Raw genomic sequence first — 19,762 nt, forward strand, 5'->3', positions numbered from 1 at the left:
AAGAATGGTAAATAGTAGGTTTGGATAATTGTAAATGTGTGTTTAAAGTTCAAGTCTAAAGAAGCCTGGCTCTAAATTCAAGAGGTACTCTTAAAGCACTATTCTAACTAGATGCCGCCACCTACTGGACAGTTTACAAGGGTTTGCGCTTTCCTGGTAACAAAGAAAAAAATGACCGTGGAGGAAAACAGAGCAAACGGTTTCCTGTTTTCATAATAAGCTTTACAGGAACACTTTACTTTAAGTTTTATGGCTATACATAGGTTTGATCAAAATAATTGCTTAAGTTTTAAATTTTTTACATTTTTAATTAAGAGGAGATAGTTGAAGTTCAGAGAATTATCTGGTAAAGAAACTACCCTCAGGACGGAACAGATATAGGCAGTGTCACACCATTTCATGATATGAGGCTATGTTGTAATAGTAGAAATATGAGACTGTCAAAATTAGTGTCATGTGGTCAAATAGGACTCTTGCTTTTCTGTTCATTTCTTTCACATGTGCTAATAATACATTTCATAAACTGAAGATTCCAAAAGTTACCTCTTTTGGAATAAGCTAATAATTTATGTTATGTAAAATATTTCAAAATGTATAATTAGGCTAATAACATAATCTATAGTAAATGCTGGTTTCCCAGGTGGTGCTAGTGGTAAAGAATTCGACTGCTAATGCGGGAGATGTAAGAGACATGGGTTCAATCCCCGGGTCAGGAAGATCCCTGGAGAAGGGAATGGCTACCCACTCCAGTATTCTTGCCTGGAGAATTCCATGGACAGAGGAGCCTGGTGGGATATAGTCCATGGGGTCACAAAGAGTTGGACACTTAGCACATACTAAATGCCATCTCTTTTGGGTTTTAAGATTTTTAAAAATCAGATATGTATGACTACTGAATACACGTCTATGATGAAAAGAGCCAACAAGAAGCTACAAAGACAGGAATATATATCAATGGAACAAAATAGAAAGCCCAGAAATAAATCCACACACCTATGGACACCTTATCTTTGACAAAGGAGGCAAGAATATACAATGGAGAAAAGACAATCTCTTTAACAAGTGGTGCTGGGAAAACTGGTCAACCATTTGTAAAAGAATGAAACTAGAACACTCTCTAACACCATACACAAAAATAAACTCAAAATGGATTAAAGATCTAAACATAAGACCAGTAACTATTAAACTCCTAGAAGAGAACATAGGCAAAACACTCTCTGACATACATCACAGCAGGATCCTCTATGACCCACCTCCCAGAATATTGGAAATAAAAGCAAAAATAAACAAATGGGGCCTAATTAAAATTAAAAGCTTCTGCACAATAAAGGAAACTATAAGCAAGGTGAAAAGGCAGCCTTCAGAATGGGAGAAGATAATAGCAAATGAAGCAACTGACAAAGAATTAATCTCAAAAATACACCAGCAACTCCTGCAGCTCAATTCCAGAAAAATAAATGACCCAATCAAAAAGTGGGCCAAGGAACTAAACAGACATTTCTCCAAAGAAGACATACAGATGGCTAACAAACACATGAAAAGATGCTCAACATCACTCATTATCAGAAAAATGCAAATCAAAGCCACATGAGGTACCATTTCACGCCAGTCAGAATGGCTGCGATCCAAAAGTCTACAAGCTATAAATGCTGGAGAGGGTGTGGAGAAAAGGGAACCCTCTTACACTGTTGGTGGGAATGCAAACTAGTACAGCCACTATGCAGAACAGTATGGAGATTCCTTAAAAAACTGGAAATAGAACTGCCCTATGACTCAGCAATCCCACTACTGGGCATACACACCAAGGAAACCAGAATTGAAAGAGATATATGTACCCCAGTGTTCATCGCAGCACTGTTTATAATAGCCAGGACATGGAAGCAACCTAGATGTCCATCAGCAGATGAATGGATAAGAAAACTGTGGTACATATACACAATGGAGTATTACTCAGCCATTAAAAAGAATACATTTGAATCAGTTCTAATGAGGTGGATGAAACTGGAGCCTATTATACAGAGTGAAGTAAGCCAGAAAGAAAAATACCAATACAGTATACTAACGCATATATATGGAATTTAGAATGATGGTAACGACAATCCTGTATGCGAGACAGCAAAAGAGACACAGATGTATAGAACAGTCTTTTGGACTCTGTGGGAGAGGGCAAGGGTGGGATGATTTGGGAGAATGGCATTGAAACATGTATATTATCATATGTGAAACAAATCGCCTGTCCAGGTTCAATGCATGATACAGGATACTCGGGGCTGGTGCACTGGGATGACCCAGAGGGATGGGGAGGGAGGTGGGAGGTGGGTTTCAGGATGGGGAACATGTGTACGCCCGTGGCGGATTCATGTCAATGTATGGCAAAACCAATACAATATTGTAAAGTAAAAAAAAAGAAATTTGCCTCCTATAAAAGACTAGTCATCAAAAAAATCTAATTAAATCTGAAGAACAAGGAATACAATAATAATTTCTCTTCGTTCTGGTGAACTGGTCAAGTGTGAACTAATCAAGACAGACGACATCAAGAATAAAGAACAACAGACACTTGGCTTACCCAAAAGTGTCTTTGATCCCATTTCCTTTTATACTGACCCTACTTTTACATCTTATCTGCTCTGCACACAACGAACACTGCCAACATATAATAATCAACTAAGAATTCAAAATCTAAAAATTGAAACTTTGAAATAATAATATTTAAAGCAATGACTTTCTCTGGCTGTAGCTTCTAAGCCTCTAGTAACTTCAGCTTTCAGCTCATGAAGGCTAAGAAGATTCCATGTTAGAATATCAGTGTTAATGTAAATGTCTAAAGGTCTACAGTAGTCATGTAACTCCAAAGAGATACAACTGTGAACTCCATGTTGTTGTTGTTGCTGTTCAGTCACTCAGTCATGTCTGACTCTCTGCAAACCACATGGGCTACAGCACACCAGGCCTCCCTGTACCTCACCATCTCCTGGAGCCTGCTCAAACTCATGTCCATTGAGTCCATGATGCCATCCAACCATCTCAGCCTCTGTCATCCCCTTCTCCCCCTGCCTTCAATCCTTCCCAGCCTCAGGGTCTTGTCTAATGAGTCAGGTCTTCACATCAGGTGACCAAAGTATTGGAGCTTCAGCTTCAGCAGCAGTCCTTCCAATGAGTATTCAGGGTTGATTTCCTTTAGGATTGACTTAACCATATAGACCTTCCATGGGCTTTAAAAATTAAATATATTTGATAGCTCAAATTTGTGAAGAAAATAAAAGTCTTGCCCTCCAGGGCCAATAGCTCACTCAGTAGTGAACCCTGTGACCAAAAAAGCTGACGTTAAAAGGCTACTACCATGGATTCCCTTACGGAGTGGCCTGAGTCCTTGCTCCAGAGTCAAGCACAGCAAGTGTGGCCTCTTAGAAATGCCTCAGTGGAGAAATCAGCATTTAACTCCTGCATTCTAGAATACAGATTTTGATCACTGTTGTTCAGTCGCTAAGTCACGTCCAACTCTGCAACCCCATTGACTGCAGCACACCAGGCTCCGCTGTTCTCCACTATCTCCTGAAGTTTGCTCAAATTCATGTCCATTGAGTCAGCGGTGCTATTTAACCATCTCCTCTTCTGCTGCCCCCTCCTCCTTTTGTCTTCAATCTTTCCCTACTGAACAGCAAAGGAAACCATCAACAAAATGAAAAGACAACCTACAGACCAGGGGAACATATTTGCCAACAATGTGACCAACAAGGGCTTAATTTCCAAAATGTACAAATAGCTCATACAATCCAACAGCAAAAAACCAAACAACCCAATAAAAAAATGAACAGAAGACCTAAACAGACATGTCTCCAAAGAAGACATACAGATGGCCAATAGGCACATGAAAAGATGTTCCATTACATCACTAATTACTGCTGCTGCTGCTGCTAAGTCGCTTCAGTCGTGTCCGACTCTGTGCGACCCCATAGATGGCAGCCCACCAGGCTCCCCCGTCCCAAACCATAATGAGGTATCACCTCATGCCATTCAGAATGGCCATCATGAGAAAGTCTACAAATAATGAATGCAGGAGAAGGTGTGGAGAAAAAAGAACTCTCCTACACTGTTGGTGGAGGTGCAAATTGGGGCAGCCACTATCCAGAACAATAGGGAGCTTCCTTTAAAAACTAAAATTAGAACTAACATATGACCCTGCAATCCCACTCCTGGAAGCCCTACTCAGAGCCAGTCCAATGCCCAAGCAATACTATATGACCAATTTAGATGATGTAGCTTAAAGGATTTAAAAAGTGTTCTGCCAAAAAGCACCAACTCTTCCCAATCACTAAAACATTCATTACTAAGAAGGTTAAAATAAGTTATATGATTCATAGTACTTCTGCAGAAGAAGAAAAAGAAAAGAAGGAAGAGGAGGAGGCAGATCACAATATACAGTTGATCCCTGAACAATGTAAGTTTAAATTGCACAGGTTCACTTATACACAAATTGTTCTCAATAAATGTGTACTACAGTACCACACAATCCTTGATTGGTTGAATCCACAGACTTAAATTGAAGAAAGTAGGGAAACCACTAGACCATTCAGGTATGACCTTAATCAAATCCCTTATGATTATACAGTGGAAGTGAGAAATAGATGTAAGGGACTAGATCTGATAGACAGAGAGCCTGATGAACTATGGATGGAGGTTCGTGACATTGTCCAGGAGACAGGGATCAAGACCATCCCCAAGAAAAAGAAATGAAAAAAGGCAAAATGGCTGTCTGCAGAGGCCTTACACATAGCTGTGAAAAGAAGAGAAGTGAAAAGCAAAGGAGAAAAGGAAAGATATAAGCATCTGAAAGTTCCAAAGAATAGCAAGGAGAGATAAGAAAGCCTTCCTCAGTGATCAATGCAAAGAAATAGAGGAAAACAATAGAATGGGAAACACTAGAAATCTCTTCAAGAAAATTAGAGATACCAAGCGAACATTTCATGCAAAGATGGGCTCGATAAAGGACAGAAATGGTATGGACCTAACAGAAGCAGAAGATATTAAGAAGAGGTGGCAAGAATACAAAGAAGAACTGTACAAAAAAGATCTTCACGACCCAGATAATCACGATGGTGTGATCACTGACCTAGAGCCAGACATCCTGGAATGTGAAGTCAAGTGGGCCTTAGAAAGCATCACTACAAACAAAGCTAGTAGAGGTGATGGAATTCCGGTTGAGCTATTTTGAATCCTAAAAGATCATGCTGTGATAGTGCTGCACTCAATATGTTAGCAAATTTGGAAAACTCAGCAGTGGCCACAGGACTGGAAAAGGTCAGTTTTCATTCCAATCCCAAAGAAAGGCAATGCCAAAGAATGCTCAAACTACCATGCAATTGCACTCATCTCACACGCTAGTAAAGTAATGCTCAAAATTCTCCAAGCCAGGCTTCAGCAATATGTGAACCGTGAACTTCCTGATGTTCAAGCTGGTTTTAGAAAAGGCAGAGGAACCAGAGATCAAATTGCCAACATCCCCTGGATCATCAGAATAGCAACAGAGTTTCAGAAAAACATCTATTTATGCTTTATTGACTATGCCAAAGCCTTTGACTGTGTGCATCACAATAAACTGTGGAAAATTCTGAAAGAGATGGGAATACCAGACCACCTGACCTGACTCTTGAGAAACATGTATGCAGGTCAGGAAGCAACAGTTAGAACTGGACATGGAACAACAGACTGGTTCCAAATAGGAAAAGGAATACATCAAGTTTGTATATTGTCACCCTGGTTATTTAACTTATATGCAGAGTACAGCATGAGAAACGCTGGGCTGGAAGAAGCACAAGCTGGAATCAAGATTGCAGGGAGAAATATCAATAACCTCAGTTATGCAGATGACACCACTCTTATGACAGAAAGTGAAGAACTAAAGAGCCTCTTGATGAAAGTGAAAGAGGAGAGTGAAAAAGTTGGCTTAAAGCTCAACATTCAGAAAACTAAGATCATGGCATCTGGTCTCATCACTTCATGGGAAATAGATGGGGAAACAGTGGAAACAGTGACTGACTTTATTTTTTGGGGCTCCAAAATCACTGCAGATGGTGACTGCAGCCATGAAATTAAAAGACACTTACTCCTTGGAAGGAAAGTTATGACCAATGTAGACAGCATATTAAAAAGCAGAGACATTATTTTGCCAACAAAGGTCCATCTAGTCAAGGCTATGGTTTTTCCAGTGGTCATGTATGGATGTGAGAATTGGACTGTGAAGAAAGCTGAGCGCTGAAGAACTGATGCTTTTGAACTGTGGTGTTGGAGAAGACTCTTGAGAGTCCCTTGGACTGCAAGGAGATCCAACCAGCCCATTCTAAAGGAGATCAGTCCTGGGTGTTCATTGGAAGGACTGATGTTGAAGCTGAAACTCCAATACTTTGGTCATCTGATGCGAAGAGCTGACTGACTCATTTGAAAAGACCCTGAGGCTGGGAAAGATTGAGGGCAGGAGGAGAAAGGGACAACAGAGGATGAGATAATTGGATGGCATCACCAACTCAAAGGACATGAGTTTGGGTAAACTCCGGGAGTTGGTGATGGACAGGGAGGCCTGGCGTGCTGCGTTTCATGGGGTCACAAAGAGTCGGACACGACTGAGTGACTGAACTGACTCATGGATGTAGAACCACAGAGACAGCAGGCCAACAAAACACTTATAATTGGATTTTCAACTGCACGGGGGCCAGTGCTCCTAAACACCATGTGTTCAAGGATCAACTGCTACATACATACAAGAGGAGTAGAAACACATGCACAGAATTAACTAGCTGGTCTCATAAGGCAGGACTGTGAGAGAATAGGAAAAGGACAAATCAGTAACAGATTTTTATAAAAGGTTGCAGAGGTCTGAGTGAGAAACCTCATGGGATGTGGTCACACAACTAGGGGACTGTGAACATAAACTAGGTGTCTAGAGGCATCCAAGAGGCACAGCAATTACAGGCAAAGACATGCTTTGTCTACTTCCTGATTTTTCACTCCCCTGTCTCCTCATCTCTGAGCAGACACAAACCCTAGAAGACTCTGAAACATACTCAAATTCACCATAGTTTCATATTGTCCTACCTAACATGAAGGTTTCTCCTAAAGAAAAATTAAACTCACAAAGAAAAAGAAAAGATAATTGAATTGAGAATTTTACTTTAATCCAAATATTCTATGACTCTGAGATAAAAATAAAGATGAATCAATTTTACTCACCAACAGTTTCTTCTGATGCAGCAGTCAAAGCTAGAAACTTTTTTGTATTTTCCATCTCCTCATTACTTTGCAAAACTTCATCATTTTTTGCAGACTAATAAAAGAGAATAAAAGCTTAAACATGGGGAAAGAAGGCAACTGTATTCATTGATATATTTTTTTAAATTCTAAGATGGTTTCCAATTCTGTTCATAAATACAGGTCATTTTTACTCCTTTAATTAGGAAATCTGTTCATGTTTCCTATTCCCTCAAAATTCTGTCAATGAGTATTCCATTAAGAGTTGGAATATGTCTATCTCTATATGATAATTACCTTGCTTTAAGTTTCTGTTTAAGGATAAGCAAGTTTCATACATTTCAAAATTGGTATTATTTTATTATAATTCCAGTTATAATTCATATTTCCAAGCAAGTAAAAATTTGCTTTGAAATTCAACAGAGGTAAGTGATAGACTAACTTTTCCTGCTAAAATGTATTTTTCTAGCTTAAAGCACTGCATTTTATATTATTTTTCCATCCCATTGGTCTTCCTGGGAACCCTGTAAAAATGTATTCTTAACTACTTTACTGTTAATTCACATCATTGCCTGGGAAATTTCCTAGGAAGTCAGTCAACTAATCAAGGAAGAATTTATCAAAAACAATCCATCTGTTGTTATAATGTTCCTTATCTTAAAAGTGCAATAGCTATACACAAGTCAGTGCCAACATCTGGTCAACTTCCACCCCTCAATACTACAGAGAATAAAAGGTCCAAGAAGGCCAAGGAGAGTTAATCAAGCATTAGAAATTCACTAAGACAGAAGTATATACAGCATGGTCACAGACCACAAGCATTTTACAGCTTCCCAAAGAGATCTTGACCAGCATGTGAAATAGTCAACTCCTCGCTTGCTTGTCACAAAAGTTTACTCAAGTAATAATGGTAACCAGGGGGTTAGATTTTTTTGTTTTTGTGTACTGATCTCCAAACTATAAGCTTGCTGAAGAAAAAGCTGACATACATAGCTGATGAACATAGGCACCAAATTCCTTTGTATTCCAGATATGGAGGAACCCAGGTGCCCAGGCCAGACAATGGAGAGAGAAGCCTATCGTGCTGTCTGTCCACTGGCGAGAGAAGCCTATTTTGTTGTCTAGGGAACGAAGATGTTCAGGGCAGTGCCCGAAATCTGGAATCCTGCAAAATCACCTTCTCCAGTTCCAGAAAACTGTCTCTCTCACTGTTCCCTCACCCCATACACACATATAAACACTACTGCCCTACCTCCACAAAATAAATTAAGGCAGACCACACTAGCACTACCAGAGGCCATGCTATTCCTCCTTATTAGAGGAAGTTGCTTCTCACATGTCAGCATAAGATTATACAATTCTTACCTTAAATTCCTCCCACAGCTTTATTCTCATTTCTAGACCTTGCTTCTTAATTTCTTTTTCTCTGTATTGTCTCTTCACCAATATCTTGTCAAGCCTCTTCATCTTCCGAATCGCATCCTGAAGTTGAAAATCTAATTCTTTTAATTCAAATTCATCTGTATTATGTTGAAAGTAGGAATGAGCATGAAGTTTATTAAAATCATAAAGCTTTTTTTTTTCTTGTTTTACTTTTACTATTTGTTGTTTCATTCAACAAATGTTTATGGTTGGTGTAATAACTAACATTGGTGTCATGTATCTTGGTTTGGAAAAAAGTGAAAGTGTTAGTCACTCAGTCGTGTCCAACACTTTGCCATCCTATGGACTGTGGCCTTCCAGGCTCCTCTGTGCATGACATTTTCCAGATAGGAATACTGGAATGAGTAGCCATTCCATTCTCCAGGGGTTCTTCCCAACCCAGGGATCAAATCTGGGCCTTCTGCTTTGCAGGTGGACTCTACCAGATATCTGAGCCACCAGGGAAGCCTGCTTTCGCTTTTTTTTTTTTTTTTTTTTTTCATATAATTATCTAACAACCTTGTGAAACAGACATTTAGTTCTCTCTTACAGTTGAGATAACTTAATCCTTTCAAATAGCTAATAAATTATAGCACTGAATTCAGAAGTGGGTCTATTATGATTTTAACCCCAAATTCTTTCTCCTTCATTCTGCTATACTTTCTATATTCATAATTAACAAAGAATAAGACAAAGACACTATCCTGAAATTGCTTCAGGCTAACTGAAAGAGAAGTCACTTACACAAATAGCCATAGTAAAATACAGCATGTCAGAGACACAGAGTAATTCCACCATGTCAGAAACAAATTCAGAAAATATACCATGTAACTAAACACCTTTCATCTACACCCCTTCCTGTTATCCTATTTTCCTGAAACACCTTAAAGTAAAAGTGAAAGTTGCTCAGTCATGTCTGACTCTTTGCAAACCCATAGACTATACAGTCTATGGAATACTACAGGCCAGAATACTGAAGTTGGTAGCCTATCCCTTCTCCAGGGGATCTTCCGAACCCAGGTCTCCCGCATTGCAGGCGGATTCTTTACCAGCTGAGCCACCAGGGAAGCCCAAAACACTCTAAAATGTTCTTGAATTATGGATAATTGATAGTTAGGAACTATTTAGAACTCCTGTTATTTAAGTTTTCACTTATGACTATGATTAATAATAATTATCATTATGATTAATGGTCATATTAATAATAGCAGCTAACGCCTCAGACGTAAAGAATCCTTCTGCAAAGCAGGAGACCCCGGTTCAATTCCTGGGTCAGGAAGATACCCTGGAGAAAGGAATGCCTATCCACTTAGTATTCTTGCCTGGAAAATCCCATGGACAGAGGAGCCTGGCAGGCTACAGTCCATGGGGTCACAAAGAGTCAGAAGTGACTGAGAGACTAATACTATCACTACTACTAACATTTATACATTTACCTGATAGGCACAGTGTTTTGTTTTCTTTTTTTAATTTTATTTTATTTTTAAACTTTACAATACTGTATTAGCTCCGCCAAACATCGAAATGAATCCGCCACTGGTACACCCGTGCCCCCCATCCTGAACCCCCCTCCCTCCCCCCTCCCCACACCCTCCCCCTGGGTCTTCCCAGGGCACCAGCCCCAAGCATCCAGTATCGTGCATCGAACCTGGACTGGTGACTCGTTTCATACATGATATTATACATGTTTCAATGCCTTTCTCCCAAATCTCCCCACCCTCTCCCTCTCCCGCAGAGTCCATAAGACTGATCTATACATCAGTGTTAAATGCTTTATTTACATTCATTATCTTGTGTAATCCTCACCATAAACCAATGAGACGGAATAATTATTGCCCCTATTTTACAAATTAGTAAACTGAGGCTAATTTGTAACTGAGTTAAATATATGTCCAAGATCTATCATCTTATAACTAGTAAAAGGCAGAGTCAGTCTCTGCCCAGATCTGTGTTGACTCCAGAGCTAAAGCTCTTTACCATCAGGAGATAATTCCTCTGTAAAGTCTGATGAAAGATGATAACCTGGCAATAAGCATAGGTGTTCAAGTCCTAAAGTCTCAGCTACCCCAGCTTAGATTATCAGAAATGTCATATTATGCAAAGAAAAGCCAAGTTTTGCAACTTTTGAAAATACAAAGAGTCCAATAGTGTTTCCCTATAATGTATATCACTTTCTCTTTAAGGAAAAGGAGATATGTTTAGAGGGAAGAAGCTTACCCAAAAAGAATACTGATCTTACTAATAAGGAGACTCTACAAATTGTATTGCTCACGTACATCAAACGCAAAAGCCTCTAGTTCTAATTCCAACTGGCACCCCTAGCGTTCTCAAGCTCCATGTATACAGGTGGTTTATCCAGCAGGCATTCTTGAAGTTAACTCTTGCTACACGGAAACAATATAATGTAATATAATATAAACATTACAATGTTTACATTGTAATGTAAATATAATGTAATATAAACAATACAACGTAAATGGGGCCACTAACTAGTCTCAACTCTAATACCTTGTTTCCTGATAACTGTAATCCTGAGTCACCTGGTCTGAGAGCTGATCTCAAGCCAAACACAATTTAAATCAGTTCTCAAAGTTTATGAGCTTGTTACTGAACCCAAACTCATTCTGCTCACCGCATGACAGGCCAATAAATCAGAAAACAAGCTGTTGGAACAAGAAATGACAACTTGAGTCAAAAAACTAGCAGACTGAGAAGATGTCAGATTAGCATCTCAAAAAAACATCTATCTCCCCTTCAGTCCAAATCTGGATTCTTTTTAATATACAACAGGGGGAGGAGGGACCCACTGTGGCACCAACCAATGGCTGAGCACGGCTACTAATGGTTACTGATTGACAGTTGCTCACTAACAGTCACTTGCTTGGGGGAGGGGCCCACTGTGGCACCAACCAATGACTGAGTAGGGTAACTATGGCTGGTGTCTGCCTCGCTGCTACTGCACCCCAAGCAGAAACGTACAACTGCAGAAAGCAGCCAGGTCTGAACTAGCACCCGGCCGCTCCAGCAACATCATTCTTCAACCCATAGTGCATTAGTGGCCATGTGGAGATGGCTGACACACCCATCAACCAGAACCATTGTCTAAGGCAGTGGGCACTGTGAGCACAGCCCTCTGCTGGCCATACCAGCCAGCCTGTGACCCTCAAGATAGCCTCAAAGTTGGTGCCCCCAGAGTGGACCTCCCACCTGGCTGTGCAGCGGGAGCCAGCCAGCCTGGTGGGCTGGTCAAGGCCCGAGTGGAGAGGGGCAGCTGAGCAGCCCCTGCCTCAATGGAGCCCACAGGCCTGTGCCAGAGAGGGAAGAGCCCATCACGCCTCAGGTTCAGGCTGGGGAGGCCACCACTACAAGCTCAGCTTTCCTTTATAGTTCATAAATTACGGAAAACCCAAAGTAACTTTTGTTTATGTGAGTTATGTCTATGGATAATTATCATATTAGAAATCAAAATTGAAGAATATTATAAATATACATTTATTCATTTTTAAATAATAAACATAGCATTACTTATTACATTTTAACACAAATATAACACTTTTATGACAAATAGCTATATTTTCCAAAAAAATTGTTGAGAAGAATAGTGATATTTTCAATCTTTTGTATCTGGATTAACGGAAGACAGCTGGATTCATGTACCTGCTTCAAAGTCAATCTACTGTAATCTGTTGCCTCAGTTAACGTATATGAAGACAATTTGGCCTTACACAGTAGTTGGAAAGGGGAGGAGAAATACCCTTTTCAGATAATGGTGGATATTCTTTAATACTAATATCAAAACTGGACAAGAGGTAGTTTCTTAAAGTTTAGTTATAATGTGAAATCTGTAACCCTAGTTATTCCATAAATCCATGGATCTATTTTTCATGTTAAATGGATCTTTTATCCTGCATTGGTTATTTGGAAAACAGTGGTTCACTGAAGTAGGCAAACCTTCAAAATATTAACACATTTCAATATACAATATCAACAAATCACATTTGTTAATATTGCCATTGATTTTTATCAGAAAAGTCTAAGTACTAGGAAGTTGTAAAGCTCATATTGACATACACAAATTTTCTAAGATTCTAAGTTTTTACTTGAAAGCTCAAATTTTATCATTGACAAAAAATACTTTCAGTTGTTTTCCCGAATTAACAGGTCCCTTTCAATTTTTACAAAAATGTCTGCCAAATACTTAAGTCTGAACAACAGTAGTTTGTCTGCCACTTATTCTTTCGAGTGAAAATGCAGTCCCATTAAAAAAGGACCAGTTCAACTCTCAAATTACCTCACAAACACTTTTCCTCAACACAACCTTCACATCTTGGCATACAGCAGAATTTCTTTATATGTACCTCCCAATTTACCACATAGGTTATAAAAAAGATGTGTACTCAAAGGTCAAGATTAATTAGAATTTTAAAATTTTACTGCTCCATCAAGAACATTCTTGAGTGACATCGGCTATTTCTTTCTTCTGCCTATGCCAGGCCTTAAAGAACACAATGACTATTAGTACAGTTTGATGCCTTTCATTGTCCTGATTCATGTCAAAGCACCAGCGATTTTAACCACCATTGCTTTTGTACCATCAGTGAAACCACTCAGTGGGCAAAAAAGCAAACAGAATCATTTCAGTATTATAATGAATTATATTACTGATATATCAGTATTACAATGAAACTAGTTTTTACTCTGCAGAGTTCCTAAAAGGGCCTCAGAGCCCAGGGCTTTGCAGCCCATGTTTTGAGAACTGCTGTTCTAATTCACTTTGACCAGTATTAACAACCATGGGAAAAAAGGAGTTTTTTGAAATCCAGAAGTTATTAAAATCAAATGAGATTATCCCTTAAAAGGCATTTATATATTACAGGATACATTTTATCATGTAATTTTCAAAAAGATCAATAAATCATGCCATAAAATACAGAAATACTTCCTACTTGATTAAAATGATTACAGTAACAATTTTATTATATGACATATTTTATTATATTTCTACATGTACTTAAGAACTCTTAAAATTCTTATAAATAAAAACTTGGTGATTTGCTTTCTCACAAAAAAAAATGTATCATTATTTCTACATAATAAAAAATAAAAAACTATGTAATTCTAATATTTTAACTATAGCATCGGTAATTATCATTAGCTAATTACCAAGTAATTATCCTACCTGAACATTCAGGGACTATCTGATGTTGACCCAAGTTCGAATCATCATCTGACCCCTCTTCAGGCAATTTTATTTTCTCAGAGTAGCTTTCCCCTTTATTATCATTACTGTTTCTACTTTCCTCTGTATTATTGCTTTCTGAGTGGCCTTCTTTACCAGAGTTCAAATTGATTGCAGTATCAACCTAAAAATTATTTCCAAAAAATAAATGTTTTTTATTTTAAATTTCTAAACTATTTTAACTCAAATATAAGTATATGTAAGGACACACATCATACAGTAGTGTTAAATTATTCTAATAATATAACACTTGATAAAATACAATTTACATACACAATTGAATTTAATAACATTTGCACCAAAGTAATATGCACCACTCTCCAGCAATTTCTAGCAATAATAGAGAAGAATCCATCCCAAAGAGAACCTCTCTCTGTCAGGCTCTGAGGATGAGGCACGATGGTCCCTGCTGCCTGAGCTTACCTTCAGATGGAGAGTCAAGGGTCTAGGGCAGGACTAATCAACATAGTAGTCACTGGTCACATGTGGCTATTGAACAGCTGCAAAGTGAATAGTCTGAATCACAGTGTGCTTCTAATGGAGTTCTTCAAATCAGAACCATGTGCTTTGGTTAATCATTTACTCTTATACCAGTCACAGCTTTTCTATCTCATTTTGGTTTCTCTTTCCATTTTAGCAAAGTTCATTTGCTAAAAACTGGTGTTTTTAGCACCAGTTTGGTGCAGCTGTGTTTTCCTGAGAGAGGACAGGAAAAGACATCCATGGCTGCACGAAGCAAAAACAGGGATCACAGGGCTTGAAGGCTGTGCTTGGCAGTAAAAGTCACCTTGGAAATTAACACAGCCCATAAGCGAGGCAAAACCTCAGGGAGAGTGGAGACATACCTTTCCCCTCCAACGGAGGGAACGTCTGCTCCAGCCCTGCAGGACTCAGCCCTTGGAGGCTTTTATGCTCCTGGTCTACACTCCATCATTGCAATCTGGGTCCCCTTGTGAATCTCCAGGACAGAAGGCAGGTGGTGCTGAGAATTAAACTGCCAGGGTTTAATTGCTTACATGACTGCACAAGCTTACACGAGTGCACAAGCATCTCTCTTCACCTGAACTAGGACATAAGCCCCAGGAGAACTGAGCTGAGACCATAGTATAAAAATCATAACTGACATTTACTGAAGAATTATTACTGGCCAGGTCCTGTGCTGACTGCTTTACACACACTGCCTCAGTCACATCTCACTCACAATGACCCTCTGGGATAGGTATTACTGCCCCAATTTAACAGAGAAGAAAACAGGTACATTATGGACTGAAACTAGTAGAGACCTAATTTATAATAAGCAAAACAATGCTTACTTTATGTGATCTTGGAAGTGTTAAAGAGGGTTTCCTGTTCAAAAAAATTCTTCTGTGAAAGGCCAGGTTAAAGCCTAAAATTCCATAATATCCAGTAAATTCTTAAGGCTGCATAGTTTCGTGAGAATGCTGAAATTGCTAGAAGTCACACAAGCCCTGTCAGTAATTTATATCTTGGCATAAATGAATCAAGCTGACCTTTCCCTGAGAATGGGTTTTTATACAGGGTAACATAACTAGATATTAGCAACTACTCAGATACCACATTTCAGGATACACAAAGATCTTTCACACGTGTTACCCCATATGATCCTGACGCTTAGAATGAGCAGGAAAAATGAGACAAAAGACATGAAACAGAACAAAAGGCAAATACTGCCCATTTCACAATTTTACCCACAGTTTCCCACTCCGGTAGCACCAACCATCTCCCCATCCCACTGCCCATGGGCCTCTCTCTTCCCAACCCCTCTGATCGTCTACCCTGTGGCCTGTTTGCTTTTTTTATTTCTTCATTCTCAAAGCCACATTCAGCCTCCACTTTTCATTGCTCCATGTCCCCTACTTCATCTTCATGTTAGTCCCAAGGAAGGTAGATAGTCTATAAAAACACTTCCAAACAATTAGATACCTACCTGAAAGCCATGAGATTTTTACACCAGTTGCAACAATTGGCTCCTTCAAGAAAAATATTCAGAAGCAACAATAAACCAAAATTCTAAGACTGAGAACTATACCATTACTACAGAAATTTCATTAAAATTCTAGCATTTTAGGGACTTTCTGGCAGTCCAGTGGTTAAGAATCCATGCTTCCACTGCAGGGGACGCGGCTTCAATTCCTGATTGGGAAAATAGATCCCAAAAGCTATACACCATGTAGCAAAAAAAAACCCTCTAGCATTTTAAATTCATTTTCTGCCACTCAGAAACTTTTGCAAGAAATTAATAAAAGACAAATGAGCAATAAAACTAATTAAAATACTAAGATTTATTATTCTGACAATGTAAAAGGTCTTACAGACACAAAATCATTTGCAGTCAGCAGTCAACATTCAGCATACCTGTGGATTTTCTACCCCAACCCCAGATGAACCTTACTGATTTTCCAAAAACTTTTTAAGACAAATCACAACTTTTACAAAGTCTTGCCTTTGATATAAGTATCAAAGTCCTCGTTGGTTAATAAATATGCTAGAGTTTGTTTTGACCTATAGCTTACTGGGTTCAAATAAAATATGCCTGGAATTAATTGCTGATATATTTCTTTTAAATAAATTTTGAATGAGGTAATATTAAGCTATGTTTTAAAACATGTGCATCAATATTGTGAAGTTGTTGCTTTAAAAAAAAATCATCACCTAGGAATATGTAAGCAGAAATACTAATCCTTTGCTACTCTAAAATTTGTCAGGTCTTTGTAAATATATTATCCTACCTACATAAAATGGTAAAATTTTCATTCTAAATTTGTTAAACACAGTTATGTGACTAGCTACTATGTGTCTGACTTTACACTGAATCCCATGAAAAATAACATAGGAAGGACTGACCAATTAGGTTAAAGAATTAAGGCCAATTAGCTAAGACGTACTGAGTACTTCATTGCCTTCTCCGTACTAGGTGCTAGTCACTTCTAAAAATTGTAGATATTTCACTCATTTTATCCCCAAAACACGCCTATGAGGTGGACAGTATTGAACAGATTAGGAAACTGACACAGAGAGTCGAAGTATTAATAATTTTCCCAAATCACATAAAATGTGGTCAGCAAAGCCTATTTTGAACCCATAACTCCAGAGTTTAGGTTTATAATCAGCAAGCTTGAGACTAAAGAGTTTAAAATTGTTTGGGGCTATTGGAATATAAAATTGTTTTTGGTTTTGTTTTTTACAATATGATAGTTTTATTTTTAATTTTTTTTAATTTTATTTTATTTTTAAACTTTACATAATTGTATTAGTTTTAAAATTGTTTTAGATTCCACTTTAGGCTATATGGAAAACCGAATAAACTGAAACCTTCCATCTACTTAGAAATGAATAGTTTAAAGTTCATAAGAATACTGGGGAAATTGCCAGTCAACAGAAATTAAAAGGAAACTAAAAGCTGAGAAACCTGTATGCAGGTCAAGAAGCAACAGTTAGAACCAGATATGGGACAATGGACTGGTTCAAAATTGGGAAAGGATTACATCAAGGCTGTATATTGTCACCCTGATTATTTAACTTATAGGCAGAGTACATCATGCAAAATGCCAGGCTAGATGAATCACAAGCTGGAATCAAGATTGCCAGGAGAAAATATCAGCAACCCCAGATATGAAGATGACACCACCCTAATGGCAGAAAGCAGAGAGGAACTAATGAGACTTTTGATGAAGGTGAAAGAGGAGAGTGAAAAATCTGGCTTAAAACTCAACATTCAAAAAGATAAGTTCATGGCATCGGGTCTCATCACTTCATGGCAAATAAATGGGGAAAAGATGGAAACAGTGACAAACTTTTATTTTCTTGGGCTCCAAAATCAGTGCTCCAATGCAGACAGTGACTGCAGCCATGAAATTAAAAGACACTTGCTCCTTGGGAAAAAAGCTATGACAAACTTAGCGTATTAAAAAGCAGAGACGTCACTTCGCCAACAAAGGTCCATATAATCAAAGCTACACTTTTCTCAGTAATCATGTACAGATGTGAGAGTTAGACCATAAAGAAGGCTGAGCACCAAATAATTAATGCTTTCAAATTGTGGTGCTGGAGAAGACTCTTGAGGGTCCCTTGGACATCAAGAAGATCAAAACAGTCAATCCTAAAAGATATCAACCTTAAATATTCATTGGAAGGACTAGTGCTGAAGCTGGAGCTCCAACACTTTAACCACCTGATGCAGAGCTGACACATTGGGAAAGACGATGATGCTGGGAAAGATTGAAGGCAGGAGGATAAGGGGATGACAAAGGATGAGATAGTTGGATGGCATCACCAGCTCAATGGATGTGAGTTTGAGCAAACTCAGAGATGGTGAAGGACAGGGAAGCCTACTGTACTGCAGTCTATGGGGTTCCAAAGAGTCAGACACAACTTAGAGACTGAACAACAACAACAAAAACTGAAATAGGAACCTTATAAATCCTTAAAGCAGATGCCCTGGTGGGGGGTGGGTGGGAGCAGAGTATGTGTGTGTTAAGATGCTTCAGTCATGTCTGATTCTTTGCGACCCTATGGACTGCAGCCCACCAGGCTCCTCTGTCCATGGGATTCTCCAGGCAAGAATACTGGAGTGCATTGCCATGCCCTTCTCCAGGGGATCTTCCCAACTCAGGGACTGAACCTACATCTCTTATGTCTCCTGCATTGACAGGCAGGACTCTTTACCACTAGTACCAGGACAGGTAAAAGAAAAATATGCTGGCCTCAGAAAGCCACAAACGTGAGTGAACGTGAAGTCGCTCAGTCGTGTCTGACTCTTTGCGACCCCATGGACTGTAGCCTACCAGGCTCCTCTGTCCATGGGATTTTCCAGGCAATAGTACTGGAGTGGATTGCCATTTCCTTCTCCAAGGGATCTTCCCAACCCAGGGATCAAACCCAGGTCTCCCGCATCGTAGACAGACGCTTTACCGTCTGAGCCACCAGGGCTGTGGGCTTTTCCACCTACACAGAGCTAGGAGACCAGGACTTGGGCTCATTCAAGACAGGATGGAGAAGACCCTTCCCTCTCCTGCTTCATGAAGCTGGATCCCTTAAAAAGGTACCTCCTCGATGACAGTGCAGACTAGAAAATATATCTATCCAAAAGCACAGGATACAAACAAAAAATGTGTCTGTGTTCCAAGTGGGAAACAGTCTTCCCTGAGAATGTGCAACCATGGGGTCATGCTTTATGTGGGTTTGAATTCCCATTAATATTATTCATGTGCTCTGGAATGCTTCAAGATGAAAAATTAGCCAAAAAAAAAAAAAAAAAGATTCATGCCAGTGATATCTCTGAGCCATTTGGTAGAAGCAAACAGAAACTTGCTCTGGAAGGTACAGCTTCAAATCAGGCTCCATAAATTTTCCAAAATTAAAACTTACAATCCCAAAGTTCAAAAGCCATGAACACATGACCAACAGTAAGCAAGAGTCACAATAAACAAAAGAACTTAAGATATTACTGTAAAAATCTGATAAAGATAAATATTTTAATGAGTATTAAGAAAGAATCCAAATAACACAAAAAGAATAAGATATTCTTTTTAAGAATTCTCCAGGCCAGAATACTGAAGTGGGTAGCCTTTTCCTTCTCCAGGGGATCTTCCCAACCCTGGGATCAAACCCAGGTCTCCCACATTGCAGATGGATTCTTTATCAGCTGAGCCATAAGGGAAACACATAAATATTGGAATGGGTAGCCTATCCTGCTCCAGTAGATCTTCCCAACCCAGGAATTGAACTGAGGTCTCCTGCATTGCAGGCAGATACTTTACCAACTGAGCTACCAGGGAAGCCCTAATAATAAGCAAGATTCAGAATAAAGAAAAGAACTTAAGATATTATTATAAA

General features: G+C 38.9%; 1 protein-coding gene across 2 annotated transcripts in view; it reads right to left on the reverse strand.

Moving 5' to 3' along the window:
• Nucleotides 1–19,762, reverse strand: part of FSIP1 (fibrous sheath interacting protein 1) — a 240,833-nt gene that overhangs the window by 201,037 nt on the left and 20,034 nt on the right. For both annotated transcript variants that reach the window (XM_055537343.1, XM_055537342.1), the window contains exons 3-5: nucleotides 13,847–14,030; nucleotides 8,611–8,765; nucleotides 7,228–7,321 (exon numbers count right to left, since the gene is read on the reverse strand). In XM_055537343.1, the coding sequence (XP_055393318.1) occupies nucleotides 7,228–7,321; nucleotides 8,611–8,765; nucleotides 13,847–14,030 (433 nt within the window). The remainder of the gene's footprint in view (nucleotides 1–7,227; nucleotides 7,322–8,610; nucleotides 8,766–13,846; nucleotides 14,031–19,762) is intronic.

The sequence above is a fragment of the Bubalus kerabau genome, chromosome 10, assembly GCF_029407905.1.
Source record: "Bubalus kerabau isolate K-KA32 ecotype Philippines breed swamp buffalo chromosome 10, PCC_UOA_SB_1v2, whole genome shotgun sequence".
Lineage (NCBI taxonomy): Eukaryota > Metazoa > Chordata > Mammalia > Artiodactyla > Bovidae > Bubalus > Bubalus kerabau.